The 26,189-nt window shown below is 38.5% G+C and overlaps 1 protein-coding gene across 1 annotated transcript; it reads right to left on the bottom strand.

Moving 5' to 3' along the window:
- Window positions 1–280: 280 nt before the first annotated feature.
- Window positions 281–20,738, bottom strand: UBP1 (upstream binding protein 1 (LBP-1a); the record flags this gene model as incomplete). Its single annotated transcript, XM_009707885.1, has 14 exons — window positions 281–748; window positions 2,299–2,350; window positions 2,902–3,044; window positions 4,494–4,603; window positions 5,305–5,395; window positions 6,284–6,377; window positions 6,540–6,594; window positions 7,432–7,535; window positions 15,236–15,346; window positions 15,500–15,652; window positions 17,383–17,489; window positions 18,100–18,205; window positions 19,402–19,478; window positions 20,587–20,738. Coding segments are annotated over 14 exons (1,393 nt in total), but the record flags the coding sequence as incomplete, so codon positions are not given.
- Between the last annotated feature and the right edge of the window lie 5,451 nt (window positions 20,739–26,189).

Here is a 26,189-nt window from a genome sequence, read left to right as displayed (position 1 = left end):
ATATTAATCCCTCCAATAAGGTACTATGGATAATGCAGTTCGCTGCATGCATATATTGCATCTGTCTAGGGCTTCTTAAACGCCCTGTTCTGGCATTTACACTTCTTACATACACTCTTATACACAATTTACACGGGAAGCTGTTTTGACAGCTTTACTCTCAAAGATCGGACAACCTGATCACCATCGACTTAACTCTCTCAAAGACCCAACAACCTGATCACTTGTCAGCTTAACTACGCCTCTCCACACAGATTAATATGTGCTCTGCTAACATCAGAAAATAAAACCAGCATAAGGTACAAGCAAGTAACAGACAAACTGGCACAGAAAGGTAAATGCCCCAGAGTAAGTTTACATTCATCTCCAACTGGATACAGGTAGAGAAAAGCAAGAGCGCTTCGCTTCTAGGAACTGTATCTACTGGCCATAATTTGCCTCATTTCAGACAAGGGCAAGCACCTTTGCTTACATTGTCTTCCGTGCCTGTACGTAAGCTGTCCTGGCGTCACACCTCTCATGAGGACACTTCGCTATGGCAGTGATAAGAAAGTTCACCTCTCAAACAGCTCATTAGAAAGGTCATTTTGTGTTTTCAATATGAAACATCTTATACGGTGAAGTTAGATCCTAAGGTTTTGGATGATCTTCGCAATCTTTAGGCAGGACTTTGTTCTGCGTTGGAGTATCAGTCTAGCAATCGTGTGACATCACTTCAAAATTATATGGAAGCCTTCACCATTTTCAGCTGAAAAAGAAAAAAAAAGTGTCAGTCTTTCACAAAGAGAACCATAAATACACAAGCCAGTGCATGAAACACCAACATATGGACTTGGTTTTTACTGTGTAGGAGTGGTTTGTTACTACTACGAAATATGAAACTTGAAAGATGTGAAATATCAGTAGCTTGCTATTTGGACTAAACGCTTGAAGAATAACTGACTGTTCAAGATCCCTTTGGTTTACAGTTATTTCTGAACTCTTCCTCTGACACATTAATCCCACCTCCTTTGACAGTTAGTATCATAGAGAGAAGTTAACTTCTGCAAGACCAATGTAAACCCTCGGTGTAGGTTTCTAACAATCTATCTTGTGATGCTCAGCCTTAAACTAGAAAGCCAAATAGAAACAGTGTTAAAAAAACCAGACAAAACCACAAACCCTGTGGCTTTGATGCTTAGAAGCCAGCAGTACCACCAAAAGGCTTAACAACGGAGACAAACAGTTCTCCAACAATCACTAACGACATGAATAGATTTTATACCACACAGAACAGTTAGTTTCAAGTTAGGATGCTGATAAAGTGAAGCAGACCTTAAAAACACAGCTCATCTACAGCACAAATACAGCTTTTAAAAGTTTCCTAAAAGACACAAAACCCAAAAACATTATGGATAATTGGATCTCCAAAGTTGGGGCAGTTTCTGTAGGGAACATCTGCATGGAGTCAAACTTGTCCACCGATCACAGCAATTTCCTGGCACCTTTCCCCAGAAATGGACTGCTGAGCGAGCCTGGGACTCCCCTGGAACACCTCCTGTTCTGGAGGGAGACTCGCCACACGCCTTGAGGAAACCTGAACAACCACCGTGGCGGACTACGGCTGGCTGCATCCCAGGATAATTGCGTGCGTACGGTTACAACGGTTCCACCCGTCTGACAGCACGGGGGGGTCGCTCTGCGGATGCTCCCCTTGAAGCCCAGCGGGTGCTGCCGACAGCGGCATCCCAGGCGCCAGCCTGGCAGAGGAAAGGCGCGGTAGCCTGCCCAGCGAAACGGCCACGGCCTCGCTACAGCCACAACCCACTGACCATGATTATTTACCCGCAAGGAAAGAAAAGAATTTTATACTCGGTTCTGCCAACGATCAGGACTCACTGAACATTTGGTTTCTGAACCCCAGAGGTACTATTGCCAGGATTATTTTATTATTTTTTTTTAAATTATTTTGAAACTTCACCATTCTCCACACTCATTAACAGCAAGCTCTGTTCAGTGACGGCTGACAATTTTAAATGAGATTTGTTACTGAGTGCTGGTTCTGACCTGAAAGCCTGGAGAAGAGCCTGAGGCGCTGCATAAAGCCAGAAGGGTCTGGCTGAGAGAGGAGGAACCCACGGGGGGTTTTCTGCCACTACTGTAGGCAGATTTTTTTTTTTTCCCCCCCGAGTCAGCCTTCACTAGATCTGCCATTACTCTTTCCTTGGAAAAGTTTTACTAGAAGAGCATTCCACTTTAAAGAAGGCTCTTTTGTAGAATAAACAATTATGTTTTCAATTGTCAGAAAAGACACTGTACCTTTTATTGTGGTGAATAAGAAACAACTCTCATCTTGAAAATTTTGAACCATCTACAAAAAAAAAAAGTTTTGAAACCCTCCTGAACATGACCAATGCAAAAAATTAATACATCAGATATTAAACACAGTCTTTTATAAGCAATTGCATATTTTTGGTTCTATTCACAAGTAACAAGCATATACCAAATTAAATTAAAATACATTACTGTCAAAATACTGCTTGTTAATCATGCGACAACCAGTTGGGAGCCTGTTGGAGTTCGCTGTGTTTTTTGAACTCTCAGTATGTGTAACAGATGCTTGAATAAGCAGAGTTCAACAATATTTAAATGCTCCCTGCCTTTGGGCATGTTCAAAATAAATACATAATTACTGCAGCATCTCAGAAATATACAGATCAGTTGCCTTTCTCTCCTCATAACTTGAATTTATTCAGGTAGAGGAAGAGTGACATTTAAAGGATCCTTCTGCTCATTTTAACGTAAATGAAAAAATACTCTAAGTATCAGAAAACACCAGGTTGCATTATCAAAACAGGAAAAATGAATATGAATATTCAAAAACATGAATAAAATTTGTCAAGAAAATAAATTTTCCATTACCTGATCACTAACAAGGATGTGGATACCTGTGGGACCCTGTCTGTAAACTTGGTTGATTTGATGCAAAGGAATATTAAATGCCAAAGCAAGCTTGCGCGTGACTTCTGAGGCTGCCATTTCTTCTAAGTAGATTGCATGATAAACTACAAAAAAAAAAAAATTATTTCCATAAGCATAGTACTAACTGATAACAAGTAAATATGAAAAAAATCTTACACCCCAGTTTTAAAAAAAGTCTTAAAAGCTAAAAACCTTTACTTTACTCTCCCTCTGTTCTCACGAAGAACCATGAACTGCCTGACTCTTCTTTCAAGGCAAAGTCATAAGCACAACTCTCTGACAAGGGGAGGCTTCTATTCGCTCTGATACTGAAGGCAACTTCCACGTTTTTTTCCTGTATCCTGCACAAAAACGCAGTTGCAAACAGACTTAAATGGCTCTTCAGAGAATCACCTGAAGATGACTTTGGAAGTAGTTTTGGACCGTCTCAAAAGAAGCGGGTAATACACTGGACTTACATGTCCATAATACATACATCGACTGCTACCCTGTTGCTTAAAATAGGATGTAGATTTTGGTGTTGGGAAAGACAGTCTTTCTCGACTGGCTGAATAGATTTCCTACAGATCATCTCAGAGCTGAAGGGTGGAGGGGTAGAAAATACACCACAGTGAACAAACAGAACAGTAAGACAAAGTAGCTGTTCAGTTTGATGCTGTATTGACAGTGGTATAGTTTTATTTAATGGTGCTAGAAGCCCTTGGCAGCTCCCTGTTCGCACATTCTTCCCTCCCAAACCAAAGACTGAAGGTATCCAGAGGACACATGTGTACTTGACAGAGACAGTATCCTATTTACAGATCCTCCTCCACCTCAAGCCTTGCATGGAAGACACAAAACTACTACTACAGCAGCAGCCTATACAGATTTCAGTTGGTTGGAGAGCAAGGTCTCTTCACTCAAAGCCAAGAGCAAAAAAAGAATCCTTTCAAATAGTTCCATTCTCTAATTGTAAGATTGACATGAATGTACAATTAAATATTAAGCTCCCATCTGTGTTGAAAGAACAGCTGTCTATCAGGAAAATAATACTAAAATCCTGAGCCCATACACTGCTTGGCTGTTTTCCTTGCCCAAGCTCTACCACTTCTAGTTCAGTTGCACAGAAAATGACAGCAAAACTTAACAGAAAATGGGAAAGAATTAAAGTTTTATTTGCACATGGCTTTTACGTGCACCTACATTTTTCTGGTTAATACCTTGTCTGCAACAACACAGCACGGCTAATTTGAGAACTCCTTAATTAATTACCATGTAACTACAGTTAGTTTTATCTACAGACTGAAAAAAAAAAAAACACAACAAAAAAAAACCCAAAAAACCAGTGATTTACCCTCGAGAGGTTTTAAGGTTCTGTTCATCCCTTGCAGTGTTTTAACAGCAATGTCATCGTGAATACAACACCCTACAGTCTCTCTGTACACCAGAAACACAAATTCAGCCTCTTCACTATTCTTTTTTCCTTCCCATCTACCTTGGTCTAGACTTTTTAAGACACAGAAATGGTATGCTGAGACTCCTACGCGCCATACCGTATATTGCACCGTTGCTGCTATCGCCATTGCCTGCATCTTGTCTTTCCAGTTGTATGCTCCTTAATGGCTCCTGACAGACGTAGATTGTTAAACGAGGCCTAACAGACCTGCAGTTCAAAGAAATCGCCCATCAGAGAAAAGGTTACTTGCCCTGGAAATACAGAAGCTGACAGGCTACAAATGTACGTTGGTTATGCTAATAGCACACTTGAAATGTTTTCTTTCACTGACTAAAAAAAAAAAGAAAAATTAATAGAATGGTAAGCGGTCGCTCAGATGCTACTGCACTTAAACAAAATCTCAGTCAATTCCGAGTTCATCACGATGCTGCTTGTTGGAATCCTGGACCGTAACTACTGAGTAAGGAGGACAACTCTTAGGAAGGTCAATGGTACCAAATGCCCCCTTCAGTCAGAAGCAGACCCATCAGCTGGGATGCTGTGTTAGCACTCAAGGCTTGTCACCTCAGAAAGCCTCAGGGTGTTCTTAGCTCCCCTAAACGAGAAGTTTTGGGTCTTGGCAACAAATCCATCTGTTGCCCAGAAACAGGCGGTGCCCGACTGCTCTGGTACCAGTCTCAGGGCCTGCCTGTGAACTGGGCAGTGCCTGCATCTCCTCTGGGATCTGGCCTGAGGGGTACGAAGGCAGGAGGTTCTTTTAAAACACATCGCTGCCAATTCCCGAGACAGCTCTCACAGGCATCGAGGCCCACCCTGACACTGACTTCCCAGATCTCCCAGGTCTAAGGCCGGGGGATTCTAGTCCACGACAGAACAATCCCCACCCAATCTCACGTTCAACACATTACCTGGATTTCAGTGCATTATATAGCCGAATTCCATCGGCTGGACCACAGATTTGTACCAGATCTTCTCTTGTCAGCTTTAATAAATCAGCACCTGGAGAAACACATGAGGATTTTACGAAGATTATTTTAGAACATCTACACTTGTTAAAATGAATTGTATCTTCATTTAAACCAAGAATAACAAACACCACCATTATAAAAATGGAATCCTGCAAACACGAAAAAGCAAGCAGAATTCAGAATAGGCACTAGCTAGCACTAAGACAAAACAACCCATTTTCCCAAGGTGGTTAGTTCCACCTGACGGTGTTCACATCTCTGAACAAGTACAAGGTCTGCAAGACACACAAGTTCTGCAGAGACAGATGACTGTTCTATATCCAGACAAAGGGCTTAAAAGTTTTAACTGACGCCCAGGTTAGTGTATTTTGAACACAGGCAAAATGCAGACCAAAGCTATTGGGTGGTTTCTCACTCAATGAATCATCCCAGGCATTCAACTAATACATCATATCCTCGATGCACTTAAGTTATTACAGTGCACTCTGTACTTCATATACTACAACTAAATCCAACTCCTACGAAAAGATCTAACATGGGGCAGTTGTTAGCAATTTCTTGCACTTTCTTTGAGATCACTGCACACCGGCTGCCACTGGGAAACAGCATAGCAAAACAAGACAGCCTGCAGGTCTGCCTCACCAAATTTGTTCATTTTTCTCAAAGGACTAATCAAGGTTAAAATGATTTTGTGAACTATCATCAAGAAAAAAGAACCTAGCGTCACTTTTGGGTGGTAGGATGAATTTGTACAAACTAGAAAGAAATACCTTCCAACGCAAATTGAACATTTAATAAGTAAATTAGTAAATTACAATAAATATCTAATGCCATATTGTTTTTAGAGAATTATTTTCCTACACAAAACTTGCTCACTAACACAAAGAAACACTAAATAAAAACAATAAACTATAGATACCTGAGAAATTTGAAAAAAGCCTTGTATAGGTAGAGAACCTATGCTTGAGCAACCATTGTTGAGTTTCCTGAATTGTGGCTGAAGGATGAAGCTGCTGTAAGAAACAAGACAGGACATGGTAATTTGGGTATTAAAAAAAATCCAAAGCCATTAAAAAAAATAATCTCCCTCAGTACCTATTAATACCAAGGTATGTATAAACCAAATGTCCTGACACAAACATAGCCATGACCAATACCACAAAGCAAACACTCACATCTCCAGACCCTTGAGAGGTTCCATCTCCTTGATGATTTGGGGAGGAAGAATTGCTACAGATTTTTAAAAAAAAAAAAGTAGTAGTATTAGAATTTTATTAAGCAAAATATTTAAGCATGCTGAAAAATAACTTAAAATTCCCAAAACAATAAATGTCACTGTTTAAAAAGAAATTAAATGCTGCACAGAGTGAAACTTAAGTTGAACTCAAGAGAGAGATCATCACACTTCTATATGCAAGTAATCTGGTTCCTATTCTGTGCATTCTTTATCAACTGGAGAAGCAGCTTTACCACCACTCATGGGAGGTTGTATGGCCACTGAACTGTCTTAAAGGGTGACTGAGGAAGGGGTAGTAAAATACAATGCAGACAAAAGTATACAGACTAGACAATACCACTGTAAATCATTCCTTCATCACCCAAGTTTGATTACAGTAGTTTAATTAATGCCTCAACACTAAATGTTTTTACCAATACAATTCCTGTTGAAAAGCTTGTAAAAATTATTGTTGAGTTTTTTTCTTGCAAATTATATTAATTGTGTATGAGGAGAATGAAGATTGTTCTTACTGAAAAAAGCTAAATAGTTTGCATAGACAAGGACTAAATTAGAATAGTTAAAAGGTAAAGTATTCGCTGTATGACAAAGGATAAGACGACAAGTTTTCAGCCATGGATAGTAAGAAAGAAAAATGTTGAAGCAGAAGCAATTACACTATAATTGAATCACTTGATGCAAGTGTCAAACTCTAAAATAAATATATAGGTCAAAACAATCTCTCATTCCCCAGTGGCACCAGAAAACAGTTGCATTTACTCAGAAAACACTTTTGAATAAGCCTGATTTTAAAATGTTATCTTCAATTAGGGTACAAAAAAGAAACCCACCTGTCTGGGACACTGTAGGTATTATGTTGAGCAGAGGTAAAAGTTGGAGCAGGAGTAGGACTGTTGTTTACAAATGTTGTAGGAGTATCAGGCCATGGTGAGCACTGAAGATAAAGAATTAAAATTTAAGTTTCTCTTGACAATACATTTTTTTACTCTGATACACATTTCTTTCATTTAAAGCCCGGGTTTTATCCACAGAGAATTTTCATTTTGTAATTCCAAATAAAGACTCCCTTCATCCCACACATCACATGCAGATACTCCAGGTAAAAATCAGTTCTGTTTTATCTTGTTCTTTCACGAAGACTCCTATTTATACTGTCTTCTGTTAAAAAATGAAGGTATTAGTGACGGAACTGACAGAAGACTTGTACAGATTACTCAGTTTAAAACAAACCAACCAACCAACCCACCCCAGGCCATCGGCTGAAAAAACTTCTTTCATCCTAAAAGGGATGAAGGAGCTGTTTAAACTGCAGGTATCACGACTTGGCAATAGGTGTTCGGCAGTAGTAAGTAAAACTATGAAGCCAGATTTCACCTTGTGGATGAACTGAATGTATCTGGCCTGACAGCTATTAAATACAAATGGAATTTTCCGTAGAAATTTTGTGAATTGGAAATTTTAATTAATGTACTGCAGGAGTAAAATGATGCTTACACGTACTGCTTTCTCTAAACCGCCTGGTAAACTGGAACTTTTATACACGAATTTAAGTCATCACAAGTATATGATGAGCCAGCTGTCCAATTCTTCAGTCTTCTTTGGATATTTTTTTAAACCATCATGATAAAGCCCTTCAAAATAAGACTAGCTCCTAGTGTTTCCAATACCATTGCAAATCCAGTATTTTAAAGAAAAATAAAAACCAAACAGATTTTGGTATGTTCAAAGACAAACAGACAGGATTAAAACAATCAAGTTTCCCAAAATAAAGTAAGCTAAGATCATGCCTGTCAAAACCACAAAGATTTCTAATATACTCAACATGCACCAGCTAAATAAGGAAATTTCCAGAGTTATATCATAGCCTTGTTGGGGGGCGGAGGGGAGAGGAGGGAGGAAAACAAGTATGACCTAATATTGATGGAAATGTTTCAACAATTTTGTGTCGAAAGACCTTTTCACTATCCAGGGAAAACAGTAAATAAGCGCAATATGAGCTGCAATCTTCTGTAAAAGAGTTAACAACAATTCTGTGCTGGACTCCAGTCTTCACTTGTCAGAGTAAGACTGCAAGTTCCCCAGCATGACACATACAATTTAAAAAAACTAGTCTTTCATGCCAATAGCTTAAAAATCAGGAAAATTCTTTATCTGTCCAAGATTTTATTCAAATCAGTATTTTTGCTAGCCACTGTGTAAACGCTCTCTTCGATTACATCATCAAAGCCACCCTTTAGACTACAAACAGTGCCATCCACAGCAAGCATGCTCTTCTATGACCTCCTAGTCTTACTCACTCTTCCTCCTAATCTGTGTATTCCCATCTGTTGCTTTTCTTCTCAAGCTCATTTTAACATTCATCTCAAAGATGTTATATTACAACAGGTAGTTAAAACAGGCCTTCATTCCCTAATTATGTGGTCCAAAGTTGTAATTTTAAAATAAAAGTTCAACATACTAATGTTAACTTTGTTCTTCTGAAGTATTTTGAAAGCACATTTAATTTTCTGACATTCTCTCCCTAAATTTTAATGCAAGAGGTTTATCTGGACACGCAGATGCAAGCTGTACCTCCCTAGCCACCATTCCATCACAAGGTTCTGTTCAGCATATATTCCAATTCAGGGGCAGGGAAGGATGCGCTGGTGTCAGAGAACTGCTTCTGAGCCATTCCCAGTGCACGTACTGCCGCTAACGTTTCTGTCCTTCAAGCCCAGCTGAAGCTGTTCAGGACAAAACTCTGAGTTCAAATGCAGCAAGCAGCACATTTGAAATATTTAGAAAAAGAAAATCCCAACCCAAAGCAAGCAGCCTTTCTTCTCCTATAAATAAACTTTCCTACCTTGACTCCTCTTCCAGCAAAAATGTTACTGGCTATCGAAGACTGAATCAATTGGTTCAAGAAGGAAAAGTAGTAGTAGTAATTCTAACACTACTGCAACATGCCTATTGGCTCAGTTGTCCTTTCTTCTTACAGGTTGTGGAGGGAAAAATGAGTATTTGAGTGCTGAGATACTTAATTCTGAAAGGTTCAAGGAACAAGAAAGCCTAGCATTTAAAAAAAAAAAAAAAGGCAAGAGCATATATTCTTCAAGCATCTTCCAGCAATTAACCCAAGCTGCTTATGCTTTTGGAATCACTCACATGCACAACAGTCCCACACTTCACAAACCCATCAGGTTCAGAACAGGATTAGACAAATGCCTGGGCATCAAATCCATGAACACTAAAAAGCCTAAGTAAGGATATGCTTTCTAACCTCCCGCGTGACGAGTCCGGACACTGCAGGGTTACGAGGGGAACGGATCACAGAACGTGGCACGGCTTCCCTGAAACAGCATCTGCAATCGCCAATGCCATGCACAGAACACTGGACTTCCTAGACTAGTGGTGTGATCAATCAGGATATTAAGCCCCAAACTGAGTTAACCAAAGGACATTCAGCAAGCTAATAATACTAGAAGTCCCTGGCCACTGCACATAAACTTAAGAGAAAAAGGTCACCCTGTCACAAGGAAAAAAGCCATCACAGAACAGAAAAAAGATTGGCGTTGTATCTTTACCTGTAAGGAACAATGAATACATACTGGTGAGTTTCCAAAGATGTTGGTTTTGAGGCCTCAAGTCCAACTGCCCTCCGTTACTGATAGAATACTACTGATACAACTGTGCTTTGGAAATTATGTCTTATTTCCAAACACTGATTAATTCTCGAGAAGGAGAAAGCTATTTTGGCTTCAGATCTTTAACATCCTTCAGTATAGGCCATGAATGAAGTTAAGTGTAGACCAATGTTTTCAGTGAGTTAAACGACAAAGATAGGAAATCTTTCTAAGTATGACTTTTCAGATTCAGGATATGTAGCATTTAAACTCAGAACATTCCCAACTTCTGAAGAATTGCAAAATCTCAAGTTATTCTAAGCCACTGTTCAATATAATTTCCTTTCCTACTTCCAAGCTACCTGAATCTGCCCAGAATCACGCTTTACCAGAGAGTAAAAGTGAACTTTGGCAAAGAATTCCATACTACATTCGAATACCAAATAAACACGAAAACACAGTACAGTAAATCTAATTTGTGCTCCAAATTAGACTTACCACACTTGGGCACACAGCATCATCTTTAGAGAACAAAGCAGAAATTTTTATTGTACATGGTATAGAGCTTTTTCAATGAACCTATAAAATACGACCGCAGTTGTTGGCAAAAGCAAAATACTTCTGTACATATAGACTGAATTGTTATGAATGCAGAAGTAAAGAAGTTATTCCCAAAATGTGAAGTCACCCACATTACATATCCCATATGCTACTGATACTGCTACATGAAGTATAGATGTAAGGAGAAACAAATACTATATGCTTATGTTGCTAAATTAGTTTTGCTCCAGCTCCACTTTCTGACTCATATAGCCTCTAGAAGGTTTTATATTCTAAATTTGTCACTTACAGAAAATATTTAACTTCTGCACCAATCTTTCATGTCGAAAACTTAATGTTCCAATTTATCTCAAGGTCTATACCTGGAAGTCTTGTAACTTCCATGTGCCCTCTAATCAGCTCTAACTGCAAAAAATGACCATTTGACCCAGTTTAATCAAATTATAGCTTTCTGTATTCTAGCTTGTGATGTACAATATATATTAATATAAAGATCAATCAAGATACTGCAGACAGAAAAAAAGGGCAAAGACCCAACTATGACAATACAAATTTGCCTGCTTTTTCAAATCCAAAGCAGGGGAAAGAATCTGGTGGGTTTTTTTCTCTTTTTCCTTAGATAAACTCTAGCTTCTATATATTTGGAAGAGAGGGAAAAAATAAAGTGCCTCCTTCATAAAATGGCCCCTGGATGAAGGTCACCTGTACATAAACATCCACTCTGAGGCCCAGAAGCCAGTGTTAAGTTTGCAGCCTTTTCTCTCTACAGAAGAAGTCAACACTCCATAGCATGAGAGAGAGTCTTAACAAGCAATTTAACTATGGGTCTGTTGTCTGTTTGGAAAATACCAATATAAATGCTGCAGAAATTGCAGTGAAATCACTCACTTTTGAAACACCCGGTGAATAAAAAGGGAGTAATGGGAAAGCCTATCTAGACTGCATTTTAATGAAAATGAATGTGAAGGAAAAGATGGGTGATGGCAATTAGAAAAAAACCTCTGGTTCTTAGGAAAGGACAGGAGAAGAGCAGAGCAGAATGACCATTCAGAAAGGAAGCTTCACCAAACTCTGTATTGTGTTAGAATCCTATACGAATTAAATTGGAAAGAAAGATACTAGATTCAGTGTTTCCTGAAGGAAGCACAGTAAGAAACAAATCTGTCCAAATCAGATTGTGGCTGAGCTGGAAGAAATCACACAGGAAAAAACAAACAAACAAACACAAAATTAGAAATACCCAGCAAATAGAACAGCAGAATCTTGGAGGGGCAAACTAAAAAAAGCCAACATACAAAATGCGATGCAAAAAGCATGGAACAAAAAAGACAGCCTATACAATAGGTTAGATGTAGGAGGAAGATAACAATACCCAGCTTTAAAAAGGAAGAGAACCATAGATTGGATGAACCTAAATTTCTGGAATTCAAGAAAAGGTAACAGAAAACTATTTCTGGGCACCTAGGAAGTAGCACTGGCTAAGTGACTTTGTCAAGAAAAATACACTCCGAACAATCCTGTTTTCCTTCTGTAATGGAGCTATAGTTCCCAGGACACGCAAAGTACAAGATCCATCATACAGAAAACAGTGTCAATTCTCAATTAAAGAGATCTTCAGTTTTTGTGCCTAAGCCCCTCTGTGACAACTGTACTGCACATACGGTACATTTGATCTGCACACATGAGGTTAAGTCTGATAACGGTCAAACCTTCTGATGGCTACGTTTGGGAAGACAGATTTGCAAGAAGAGAATTGCTCTAAGTAGGAACATGCGTCATCCCCTGTCCATATTTACAAGGCCCACAAGAATAAGCCTGTCTGGTGACAACAGAAAAAGGCTGATGAGTTGGCCTTCAAAATGCAGATCAGACATTCCTTTTCTAGATCAAGCAAATGAGCTGTACACTCAACATAATTAAAAACAGCATTTAATGAGTGTACAGTGATTACCAAGGTTTCACTATGAATTCAGCAAAAATAGTGTTTCATGGTAATTTTTATGGGCTTGGTAATTTCCAATAATTTTGCTAATGATAAAAATCATTGTCGTGATGGAACAGGTTATGTGTTAAATCTGCAAATGATAGGAAGTTAGCAAGGCTGAAAGCATTTCATCCTACAGGAATAAAATTCAAAATGGTCTCAACAACCTGACCAAATGATCTCAAGAGAGCATTTTATTAAGGGCAAATGCAAAACAGGAATAGCCAGCTGCACAACTAAGACAACTGGAAAGCTGTACATAGCTGTTATTACAAAACAGTCCGTAGGTCATCCTTCATCCCAAGCAAGAAGCGGAGAAACACACACACACGCACAATCCTTTGTGCGTGTTGGGAAAGGCATTAGCAGTCCAGTACTATCTGTCCTACCTCAATTTTTTCTTTGCTACAATTAAAGTTAATGCTCCCATTCATAGAAGCTTAATATTTCAAGAGACTGTTAAGAACAGGTTAGACAACCTTCACGTATCATTTGTCTACAGTTTCTCCTACTCTGGACAAGGGATGTGTCGTATCTTTTAAAAATACCTTTTTCTATTATTCTTCCTGTAAGCAACAATCATTCAATGAAGTACTTATAACAACAGAAAGAGAAGAGAGCATGGGGGGGAGCAGAAATCCCTCCAAGGACCAGCTTCAAAAGATGCTTCAGATATGCTTTATAAGTGAAAAGTGATAAAATCCTGTTTTCTCCTGTCTCCATCTCCACCCCAGGGCCATCTGGAACAAATAAAAGAATGTCTGCACTGCCAAAGAATCTTAAAGGTGCATCTTAAAAGAAAAAAAACACAACAACCAAGAATAGTAGAAGGTAAATTCAGACAGCTGAGTGCTTACAACAGTTTTGGGGCAAAAACCAGTTCTACAAAGAACCCATCTGACTTAATATCACTTCTTCCCTCCCACCCAGTTACACGGTTTATAAACAACAAGAGGCATACACTGAAGTATTTTATAACCTAAACTTTACACATCACTTTCACAGATCATAAATAAAAAGTAAAAAGTGTCTGAGGGACACAAGTCAGACACTCCTTGCCTAAGGCTGCTGGGAAAGAGCTGTCAACACAATATACCTGTTCAAAGAACAGTCTGATAATTGTCTTCCACAGTCATATTACTAACTGACATTTAAACTTGCCAAATGAAAGATGCAGGATTGTTTCTCATCTGAAAAACGTACAGTCTCAGTAATATTCACCCTAAGAAACAGCACTTAAGAAATCTAAAATGCTAACCCCTTGATAGGAAGAGTGCGCAGGATATACGTTAGATTTATTTTCAGGCACATACAGGGTTAGTGTACACGTATCATGAAGATGTGCTGACTCTTCTGAACTGCATTAAACCTGCTTGGAGCACAATATGTAGATGGCTAAAGAAAAAAATCAGTAACTAACGATCCACCATCTGCAACACGACATGGCATTTTAAAAATACTGATGTACATGGAAACTTATATTGAATGTAAGTACAAATATGGAACAAAACACTAAATATCACTGTTCTTACTTCCACTAATTACACACATATAGGAAAGCAAAAAGTTATTTCATTTAAAGTCGCATAAACAGAAAGCTCTTAACTTTTAAAAGTTACACAGTCCCTCTGCAACAGTTTAAGTGTTAGATTTAGGAAGGATTCCTTTGCTGAAAACAAACATGGAGTAATTGGTATACAGAAAAGCGAATAAAATTAAGACACAGCAATCAAAATAGTTTTACTTTATATAATGGAAGTTTCTCCTATATCTAACACTGCACAAGGTATCTTGCACAATGAAAAGGTAAGCAGAAGTCCCTTACACTGCCTCGCTTTGCCAGAGAATCACCGTAGTCTGCTGGCAAAGTCCGCTTGCTGGACTTTTTCTGCTCATGTTCAACTGCATCTTCAATTATAGGCTCAAGCCTCATCTGGACAAACACCAAAGATTTGGATCAATTTCTTTTCATTATACAGTGAGGAAAGATCTAAAAGCCTTTTAAAAACTTCTGAAATCTTTAGAAAACCGCATAGAACTCACTGATGTTTAAATAAAAAGAAAATACAAAAACCTACTGAGGCTCTGGCCTTAAATTCAGTAATCTCCAAAAAATAGATGTTGAAGCTCAAATTTGGCAGATAACAAAATTCTAGATTCCACCCCCCGTTTTTTTTATTTTTGCTTTTCAGCTGCAAGGTTTTTAGATCTGTACCAAAAGACTTGCTCTAGGGTTCAGTACAGTCACTCAAACAGTGTTCAGGCCTACTGTGTTTTAATACAAGCATCTACCGAGTACCTAAATGAAAGTTTACTGAACAAAATCTTAAAATTTAATGTTGCTGTTCACTGGACAAGTTTGGCAAATAAAAAGCATATCTTTGTGTAGAACTAATTCTTCCCCAACCCTTCCAAGACTGCAGCTAAGTAATACGCTGTCTCTATGTATTTCCTCCTCAGTCAGCAGATGCAATTCTATTTTGTTACCTCTGTAAGAACTGTGGTGTCATATGAAGGCTGATACTTTTCTTTTTCATGTGCAGTTCGCTTTTCCATCTTTTCTCTGTCTGTTTTCTGTTTCCTGTCTGCTCCTTTTGGCTAAAAATGAACAGTTACATGAACAAGAACGCATGTGGAAAATGGTTTTATAATTGAAATTGGATCTCAGAAGTCAAGCAGTAACATAAAGATGTCCCCCATCTTTAAGAGAGCTTCTGAGAGAATTATTAAGGATCTGTTTTCTACTGTTACCTTAAAAACTTTGATCTGACAACTGGCTGAATGCAGATGATCTGTATATTCTCCATTTTCCGTCTGTTTAAAAGTGTCAACCTGAATCCTAAAAGGAACTCCTTTCTCTCCTCCGTGTTTACGAGGGGTAAATTCAGTGCTGATACAATGTACCTGAAAAAAACCAACCGCCGAACAAAAAGGACCCTCAGAAGTATTCTAGAAATGAATTTCATTATGTGTTACCAACATCATATACATTTTCTAAGGACAAGTAACAAATTACCCAGCCTATCTGAGGACCAAGCTGCATAACTAACATTTCCTTCCTTTTCATGCCCACATGTAAATGAAGCCAAAAACATTATACTTGAGCTGACAGGCAAGAGGAGAAACAAGCAAGTGTGTCACCAAAATCTCTCCAAAAAGCAGAAGTCATTATAGATTTTTATTAAATGAGAACGTGCTGGATCTTGAGAAAAATTTACGTGGAAGACAACTACATCTACCATGAATATAGCAAAAACTTTTTCAAAATACTATTGTCCAATGCATTATAGCTAGAATAAACTTCAGAGTTACTTGTAATAAATATTACCAAAGCTACAGAAGGTCACTGACTGGAAGAGTTTATAATCTCATGGGAAATCAGGGTATTTTCAAATATGCCAACTTCCTATAAAAGTCAGCAGACTTTTTAATCAGTATGTAATTGCCTCAAGTGCTACATCAGAAGACTGGGTTTATAAGCTAGAAGTACCCCTAAAAGATATCTAAGGAGAAAATCCGTGTAATTTTTAAAGAGTTATGATGAATCTTACTGGACAGTGCTCCCAATTTTTTGGCTTCATCATGGAATGTTAAGCGAGCCAAGCACCACGGATACCTCACACTCTCAACGACTCCAATACTATCTTTTTCTTCCATATGGTCATTAACAACAAGAGAACCACAGGCTGGAAACTGAAACTTTAAGTGTGTAAATCAGTGCCACTAGGCTGTGTTCTCTAGCCTTTAGAATAAGTGAACTATACTTGTGTAACAAGAATCAGTTCCATTTTCAGTCAGTCTGTTACCGTTTCTTCCAAGGAACTGCATAAACAAAAACATGCAGTAGTTTATCTCGTACTCCTTCAAGGAGACTACATTTTAGTAACTATGTGATTCTTACTAGAAAAAAATGTCTTCAATTGTACTCGACTGAAGTTATTTTACTGACAATATGGAATTTAACCTATTTTGGCAGCCTCAGTATGAAATGCTGCTACCTCAAACTTTATACTGATACCTTTTTATTTTAGAATAAACACAGATCCGAGACAAAATTCCAATGCAAAACTGAACATTCTATCTAAGTAATTTCCAAAGAAAGCATGTTCAATTGCCCTGAACGTCAAGTACATAAATCATAAAAATCCTACTACAAGGAAGCCTATTGACATAGTAAGATTCATCTTTGAATGTCTGATTTAAAACTGTCTTTGTAGGACATCATTTTTCATTTTGTATCCTCAAGCCAAGCCTCTGCTGAAGCTCAACACTAGGAGAATGGGCCTCTCAACTGAAAAAAATAGTAGTAGCGACATTTATTTAGAGGGATATAAATTAATTCTAACACTCCATATAACTAAATATTTTAACCATGATAGCTTTCTTCAAAGAGCTTTTTGAAAGCCTTTTATTTACATGTTTTTAAAATATGCTCTTATAAACTCAAATCAAGCTGAAAAACCTAACTAGGGACCCTTGTAAAACTATGCACCTGTGTTTTTTTACAAAGCTGGTATTTAATGGCTATCCCACAAACAAGAAACCGAGAAGCTTCATTTCATAGCGCAAATATACTACTTCTTGTGACCTGAAAGGCACCAAACACAGACATCCAGTCAAGTAAAGTTTCAAACCTGAATAAAAGCAGATGTACATTTTGTTGGATCCCACAAAAATTCAACTGCATTGAGCTGGCTTGGATTTGTCTTGATATCAATGACTCCAACAGACATTGGAATATCTATTAAAATAAGTAGTATACATTTCAAAATTATCATATTTCAAGAAAACACTACAAATATTAATATAAGGTTACCATCAGCAAACACAGGTAGGGTAGAAAAATGTGGGCTTTGGTGGCTTGACCATAAGCCCAGAAACAGTTTTTTAGGACTGATCTGAAGAATCTTAGTATATTCGACATACTAAATGCTCAGGGTTTGGGGGTGCTTTTTGATTCCCCTCCTCCCCCTGCCCCCCCAGCTTATGCACCAAAAATGATCAAGTTACACAAAATACAGAAACTATGTCGGTGCCATTTCCACAAACTACTGAAGAAAGTTACTTTTGTCCATGTTCTCCTAATTACTGTAACATTAAGTAATCAAAATTAGAAAGATTATTAAATGTATAAAGTTGCAGAGCTACTATCTTACTTCCATAGCACTTACAGGTTTTAAAGGAATGTGAAAGTGGTAAGAACATTTATATTCAAAATGCACAGTATGACAAAGCAGCATACAGAAAATGGGTCTGTGTTTTTTCACCAGCCCTAACATAAACGTGACCATGATCAATTTAAATTTGGGGACTGAATTTCATACAGTGACAACAGATAGAAACAATTATACCTAAGTCGAGAAGTCTGTCCCCAGGGCGGTTCCACTTCCAACCTTCTAGCTGCTGATGCTCTGTATACTGCAACCTTCTGTCATGGAACACAACTCTTATAATACTCTAACAAAGAAGAAAACAAGCATCTGATGAGCCACAAAGTTACTATACGTTTAGAAACAGCCTGAAGACAAAGAACTAAAGCATTCCAAAATAGCCACAATGCTGATAAATACGTATTTACAGCAAAAAATCTGGCAACCATCAGTATCCCAAAATATTCCAGAACACAGAAATAAATAAAGAAAAATCCAAACCCCTCCCCTTCATCAGTTCTTTCAATAATTTGTACCATGAATTGGACATTTTTCAGTCTGCCTCATTCTTACACTTCATGCAATACCCACAGTACCTTCTGCTAACATTAAAGCACAAGGAGACAAATCTGGAATTAGGAAAAGGAGCAACTGTGCAACAACCTGCTCAATGAGCAGCAAAATTAGAGAGATCTGTTTTCCTATGGATATAATTCCAATATCCTACTGTTGCAAAAGCCACAGGTTGGCTCCATGTGTCTTGCACAACACCTATTAAGAACCACGCTCATAACGTCTCCACTTCTTTCTAAATAAGCCTCTAGCTTCTTTCCACATCTCCTAATCACTTGAAATGGACAGTGAAATAGCTCAGAAGACACTAGATACAAATCTATAGACAACTAGGTATCTTAAGCTTTCCATAAAATAATTTGGTCTTCAGTACACACAAGCACTCTATGCACTGGTATTTACATTCATACTTTTTTATTTGTAAACATCACTGGTCCACATTCATTCTGAACAAATATCTAGTGATAGCAGAAAAAAAAAAATCATCCGCAAAATGTAGTCTCTAGATTGGATTTCTCTCACCTAACTTTAGATACCTAAATTTGAGATCACTGTTACCACAGCTTCCTTTTACTCAGCAGAAAGACATGGGCACATTCAGTAGAGATTAATCTCATCTTAAAACAGATCAGACTGCAGACCTCATAAAGGGTACACGAAGTGATTAGCTCACCTTTAGTTATCTAAAGTTACATGAAACGAACCCATTCATAAATGGGGAAAAGCATAGCTGTATATTCTTTTAATTTGTAGTAAACCTGAAATAACAGTTATGCATCAGGTTCCACTGTGCATATTTTCTTTATTGGTGAGATCAGCCATTCCGCCTCCCTCCATGAACCAGAGTACAAGAAAAGGTGAAGAACTACTCTTTCCATATGCAAGCAGCAGAGGTTTGTTAGTAACACTAGATAGAGAACTTCAATTCACCTTCACCAGTTTTCCATTGATCTCTGGTATGTCTCCAGCTTTCCGATTATCTAGCATCCGTATCTCATAGGACTGACCTTTAAAAAAAAAAAAAAAATTTTCTATCAGTAGACGAGTCAGAGCACAAAGGTATTTGGTGTTTAGCGTACCTGAATTAGTTTTTGGTTCACAGTACACAGGAATAGTGGTGCCTGAAACTTCTGTTTAAGACACTTTTCTAACAGGGTTCACACCACAGCATGGAATTAATGGAACAAAATGAAACTTTTTGGTCCCTTTAAAACTACAGATACTTTCAAAGTATTTACAAGTATTTCATACTCGCCTCTGGAAACGACAAAAAATGGGATAAATCCGTGGGTCCTGACAGGATGCACCTACTGTCATTTCCAGAGGCGAGGGAGGTTTTATCACATGGTAATGACTACATTCACATTATTTTACCCAGCAGTGTGTGCCCTCTGTAGAAGGAAAACTGAATTTTCATGCAAATCAATCGCAGGCTATGAGGAAAAACCAGCAGGACTCACATAAAGCAATTATCTAGTTAACTCCTGATAAATGTAGACAGACAATAACAAAATACACCCAAGCTCCAGAGGTAACTCCAAGGGTAGCTGCGCTCGTGTTTACGTTTCAAACATAGTACTGTTCTGGGCAGGTATGTATAGCTAATCTCAGAGCGATTACAGTGGCCTCTATTGTGCAACACTTTTTGTTTAGGGATTGACATTTTAATATTTATTATGACTTTCTGGGGGTGTTTGTATGTACCTTATGCAAATATCATCCAGTTAACATGCTATTATTAATCAAGTTTAAACAGGAATGCTTTTTTAAATTAGCCTGGTATTTCAAGCTATTACTACCCAAAGTTTGTCTCCTAAAAGCTCTGGCGGCTTGATTTTATAGGGAGAGGTGGGAGATGGAAAGGGGTAACACAGAGCAGAGAAAAACAAAACTAAAAAACCCCCAGACTCTAATGGGGAAGTGATGACCGATGATAGCTATGAGTCTGTCAGCTGGACAAAACAAGACTACTAGTAAGGTGTCCAACCTCATTTTCAACATGCATTCACTTTGGATGTACCCACACGTATCAAAACACGAAATACAATTCCAGCTTTAGACTTGCACCACAAGCCGCGTTCACTATAGTTATGCCTGCAATGTATGTGTACCAACCTTGATTCAAGTATGTAAGAGTTTCATCATATAATTTTACTGCTGGAGATGTCGCAGCACACATAACATACTGGAAGGGTGGATGTTTGGTCTCATTTTCTTGTGGAAGGCTGGAATCTTCCTGTTTGAAAATAGGCAGTGCCAAAACATCACTGAAAAGAAGAAACAAATAACTTTGTGAGACTCTTAGCCCTGTTTTGCCTGAAGTTAAATAAAAAAAAAAAAAGTTGTTTGTTACTTAAAAAAACACAGCGGAATACACACAGAATTGTGTCACTCAGTTTATTAGTGAAATCAATTCGAGCAGTATCCAAAATATCTTCCACCAAAATCTTAGACTAGGATACATAAACAATGGTCTGGGACATAAGCAGACAATAAATAAAGTTGTGCTGATCCTCTGAAAATTTAATCTTCAATTCTTGTCCAAAATAAAAAAAATTCAGTTTACTCTTAACTTTTCACCTATCAATACAGGCAAGCCTGCCTAATACACATGCAGCCGAGAGCAATGCATTTACTTTCTTCTTCGAAATAATATATTCCCCAAAATAAGTTACTTACACTTAGTTTGTGTAGTAATCTTACTCTCCATTTAGTATCACTATATTTAACCTACTAATTCTGTTGACATTGAAGATTTTTCAATCTTAACTTTAGCACACTGAATAGCATAAAAATGATTACGCAGCAGATTCACAAAACATTAAGGTACAGAAAGTCTATGCCAAGATTCACTTCACTTATAGACATATGACCATCAGAAAAACTTTGGAATTTCAAAGTTTCTGAAGAGTAAAGAGCAATCCATACTGTCCTCAGTTAGCAGTAAGAAAGACAGCTTCACCACAACCAGCAAACACATCTTCTGCTTTCTACAGAATTAAATATTCTGTATTAGCAATAAATTTATTTTCCTTGTATGCAGTAATCTTTCATAAATAAAACTTCAAAGAGATTAGTGAATTCTGTTCAAAGATACGTGTTTTTCTTGAACTGAATTTTTGTTCATGATGAAATTATCTGCAGATCCATGAAACTTTCTTTGAAAGTTAGTTTCTAATCTGAAGTAAGATTTCTCACACCACCTCACCTGTTGATTCAGTTCTCAATCTACATGCATCTTTTGTTTATTGCATTGATCACAATCATAGATTTAATATATTTTGTAAAAGAATTACAAATGTCTTATCTGTACTGAACTATTATTTATATTTTGTACCCTAAAATTTTTGAAGAAAAATTGTTTTTTGCTGTTCCTCGTTTCTGTGAGATCCCGCTTTATTTAGAGAGAACTCTGTTAATTCCTCCTGAATTCCAGCTCACATCTGGAGAATCAAAAAGTATCAGTATCATAATCAATTTACAAAGTGAAATCGCAGCCAGTATCTTTGTGTCACAGAAGGTTATAGTATAGATTTGGTCTATGTACGTATTGGGTATGAGAAGTGCAGCTGAGGCACCCCAATTTTTCTTTCACAGCACGTACCACGTACAGTAAGGTAAAGGCCAGCCACACCACACTGCACTGCCCTGGCCACCTGGAAGAAGCTATATTGACCTGAAAGAGCAAATACTTCGGAACAGTGAAGACATCTAAGTTTGTCTATACCTTCCAGAGAGACCGTACAATCTCTCCCAACAACTAGAATTAAGAAAAGAACCAAGAAAAGACACCCATACAGGTTCCTTTCCACTAGGAAGAAGCCACAGGAGATGCTACAAAGAGGCATGAAAGCAGGACAAGGCAGGATACTGTCCAAAAAAGCAGTACAAGCCAGCTGAACCGTACCTTACCTACTTCTGGTGCCAGCTCCCCAAAGGGGAGCCCAGGGACAGCTGTATTCCTTAACTAGTTATGACGGAAGATAACGCGAAATACCCACTTAAGAGAAGCAGCCACTCTTAAAACAGTTTACTTATATAGACAAAAGGAGCATCATATCCAGAGGTAGAATAGAAAATTTCATAGACGGGTGGAACGCTACTTGAGGATGACCGGGAAGAAACACCGAGCTGCTCCATGCCTTGGTGACAGTGGGCAGCCCGGCACAGGAGGGGGCACGGCGATGGGCAGAGAGAAGCATCGTCCCAAGACAGGACGTCCTACACCAGGAACCCACGCTCGTCACACTCTCTGGCACCTAAAACAGTAACTAGTGTTTTTACGAAGAGGAACTTTAAAACGGAAAGAACACGGAAACAATAGCAATATTTAAAATACACACATGAGAGTGGAAGCGCAACAAAGGCGGCATGCAAAGTATCTCACCTAGTCAAGAATTACAGGTTATTTCTTAAGTTTCGCAGCACTTGCTCTCACATAATACACAAGATTAAAGAGAAGTCTTTTGTGTATTTATGAAAAATACCTTTCAAGCCTTCTTTTTCCACCCACAATTTAAAGATGAAAATGCATCTGATCTGGCTTAAGAACGTGTGCCGTGGTTAATGAACTAGTTACATTAACGGACAAGGCACTGGAAGCCAACAAATACAAATGGAAGACAAATTTAGCCAGCTTTAAACCTGCTTTTGCTAATATTTACAAAGTGGTAATGACTAACTGCCACTGTGGGGGAAAAAAAAAAAGACACCCAACTCCGCAACCCTACAATTTAGTTGAAACAAAAGCATAATGTGCATTCTTAAATGCCACCATTCCAAAAAAACCCACCACCAAACCCACAAAAAAACCCAAAACGCTCCAGCAAATAGCATGAGGCAAATCTAAGAATCTTCATTTATTTTCCCAGCTAAAAACATACTTCTTTTTTTGTAAGAGATTCTTCTAGGCACTAATACATTCCAAAGGAAAAGAGAAGCCAATGCAATTTAAAACTCTTTCCTATACCGTCTTTAAATAAATACTATTTAAACAACATTTTCATTTGTTCACTCATAAAGAACAAAATATCAAGTGTTTTCACATTTAAATGTACACTTGTTTCCATCTAAAAAACCAGATAAATGCTGCAGGCAATTAAAAAGGTATGAATAGAGTATTTCAAACAAAGACTTCAAAGTGTCAGGGATAAAGAAATGTTAACTGACTTAGAAGCAGTTATTAACTCCTCTTAAAAGAAAGTGATGTATCTTTTCTGACTTCCAGCAAGGAACGTGCTATGAAGCAGCTGGTCTATCCTTCCATCACCGTGGTACAGCAACAGAAGGTGACCAGTTTTATTCGATACCCGTGAGCCTACGGCTCAGCAACACAAAAGGTCTCCTGGGCAGTACCAGCATAAAGAACTTCTGCCACGCAAGCTTCTTCCCCTTGACACAATATTTTTCTGCGCTAGGCTGGGATCTGTCAGCTCACAGCAGAGCCCAACACACAGCTACGCAACTGAGGGTGGTAAAACCTTACCGTAGAGAAACCCCCATCCTACCAAACATAACTTGAGGGCAGGCATGATGAGTTAAGCCCATTTCTCTCCTCATGACTGGCAGTAACAGGGATACAGGAATCAGGGTAGAAAATTCCCAATGTCTCTATTTACCTAGGAAATGATCAGGAACATGCCGCTCTGAGAAACACGAGAATACAAAGAGCATTCCTCCCTGTTCTCTGAGGTCAAAATCCCCTGTTGATCATCCTTACGTTAGTTCAAACAAGGACCACCTACATTTCACAGTGATGAGCATTTTCTACAAAACCAAACTCATTGCCCACACAGCACAGCTGAAGAGAAGACTAATTTACTTCACCTGTCTCATCTAAGTGAACTTTGGGCTATTAGAGGCAGCTTAAGGTATAAGTGAATAACAATGTTTTGAAGGAGAAGTGGTATCTTTTGTTAGACTTCTTGATATAACTTGAAAAAGCAGATCAATCAAGGTTTACTCTCCTGATGAAAGGAACTCTGATACCAAATTTTTGAAACTATTAGCTCTAGTAAGAAAAGTCTTCTCTCAGTCCCTCACAATTTATCTAAAGCATTCAACTGAAAGCATTCTTTCTTCCTAGAGGGAGGAAAGAATTTTCCCAGAAAAACAAACAGAAAGAGTCTTCACAACACACCAAAAGCAGGCAGTAAACACATCTCCAACACTCAACCTTAGCTAGCTATGCTACAGAAGAAGTGCATAAATGAAACTTCACCACAGAAAAGTAGGAAGGCTCAGAAGAGGAAGCAAGGTGCATGGTAACACTTGAACCAAAGCACCCAGTGGGATGGATCATGTGTGATAAGCTGTCCTGTGTTACGTAGCCTACATGAGCATACTACAAAAAGACCAAGAAAAACATACTATATCCTTCTCCCATGCTTGTGAAATGCTTGTCAGCCACAACATCACTTTCCTTCCAAATTTAAAACTCTCTTTTCAACACTTCTTCTGAAGCATTAAAACAAACAAACAAACGAACACCTGCCTAGTAATAATAGGGTCACAAAATAAACGAAGAACGTCCTGTCCTTACAAGAACAGGAACTAGTATGTCACCAAAATTCAAAGTGACGTTCCATCAATCATCTGCCTTATCTGCCTTCTGGATTGTATACTTTTGGGTGTGAGCAGTAAAGCACCCAAGAACATGCAGGTCTTTTGAAACTTTAAGGCATGGTTTACAAGGACAAATACCTTGAGAAAAATGTTTCTCAAGCAATATTTGAATTAAGAGTTATGATCTTAAAGCCAAGCTCTGCACTGTTAAGAGGTCTGAGCAAGCCACAGGAAAACGTAAGGGAACGGGAGAGCTGGTGGGAATGCTTCCTAACGCTCTCCCTGTGTCCGCAAAAGCAAGTTTGACGTGAGACGAGACCCCTGGAAGTATTTGCTGGAGGACAGCCTTCTCTGAAGCAGCTGTTGAGAAGTGCAACAGGAATGAGGAGACAGGTGCAAATGTGCTGCTGTGCCTGGGAACCCCACCAAGCATCACGCGGAAACTCAGCGCGTTAAAGGCCTCGACTCACAGGGAGCCTGGCACAAAATGGAAAAAATGACCAAAGAAAGAACAGAAATCCCACCACCAAAACCTGGGTCTTCCTAAGCTCTTGAGGGTACCAAGGAAAAGCTGTAAGAGCAGTATTTGTTCACAACTACAAACCCCCGGTTCTCCATGCACTCCTCCGACACAGGGAGGTCAGGCAGCAGCTCTAACTCGCAGCACCTACAGTACAGATGGCTCCTAAGTGGGAGGAACACATAAAGCATAAATGAGGGCAAACCTGCCGCCCCGCTCTCAATCCCGCACATCTGTCCACCACAAAAGGTGACAGGGGAACAGAGAAGAGATTTAGGCTACCTGAAGAGTCTTTTCCTTAAGAATTAAACTGGGCTCCTTGAGTTTTTGAAATGTATTCACACATTCAACTGGGAAGAAGAAAAAAAAACCCAACCCAAAACCAACGTCAGTGATCTAGAACATGAGGTTTATCTTTCAACACGTTTTATGTGTGGTAACAAAGCAAGGACGTTCAGGTTTGTGGATTTTCTTTTTCCTCAAATGTCGATTTCCTGACAAGTATTTACATATCTGTGTGCCTGCACAAAGAATCAAGCTCCAATTCTAATCAGTGCATAAAATTTTATTTTACAGAGTCTAGGTGTCAGTGAAAATTATTCTTCCTACAGTGCAATACGTATAAATAGAACAG

Source organism: Cariama cristata, unplaced genomic scaffold (genome assembly GCF_000690535.1).
Source record: "Cariama cristata isolate BGI_N322 unplaced genomic scaffold, ASM69053v1 scaffold8799, whole genome shotgun sequence".
NCBI classification, from domain to species: Eukaryota; Metazoa; Chordata; class Aves; order Cariamiformes; family Cariamidae; genus Cariama; species Cariama cristata.
The sequence above is the reverse complement of the archived record's forward strand: the minus strand, read 5'-3'. Positions and strand labels throughout refer to the sequence as shown.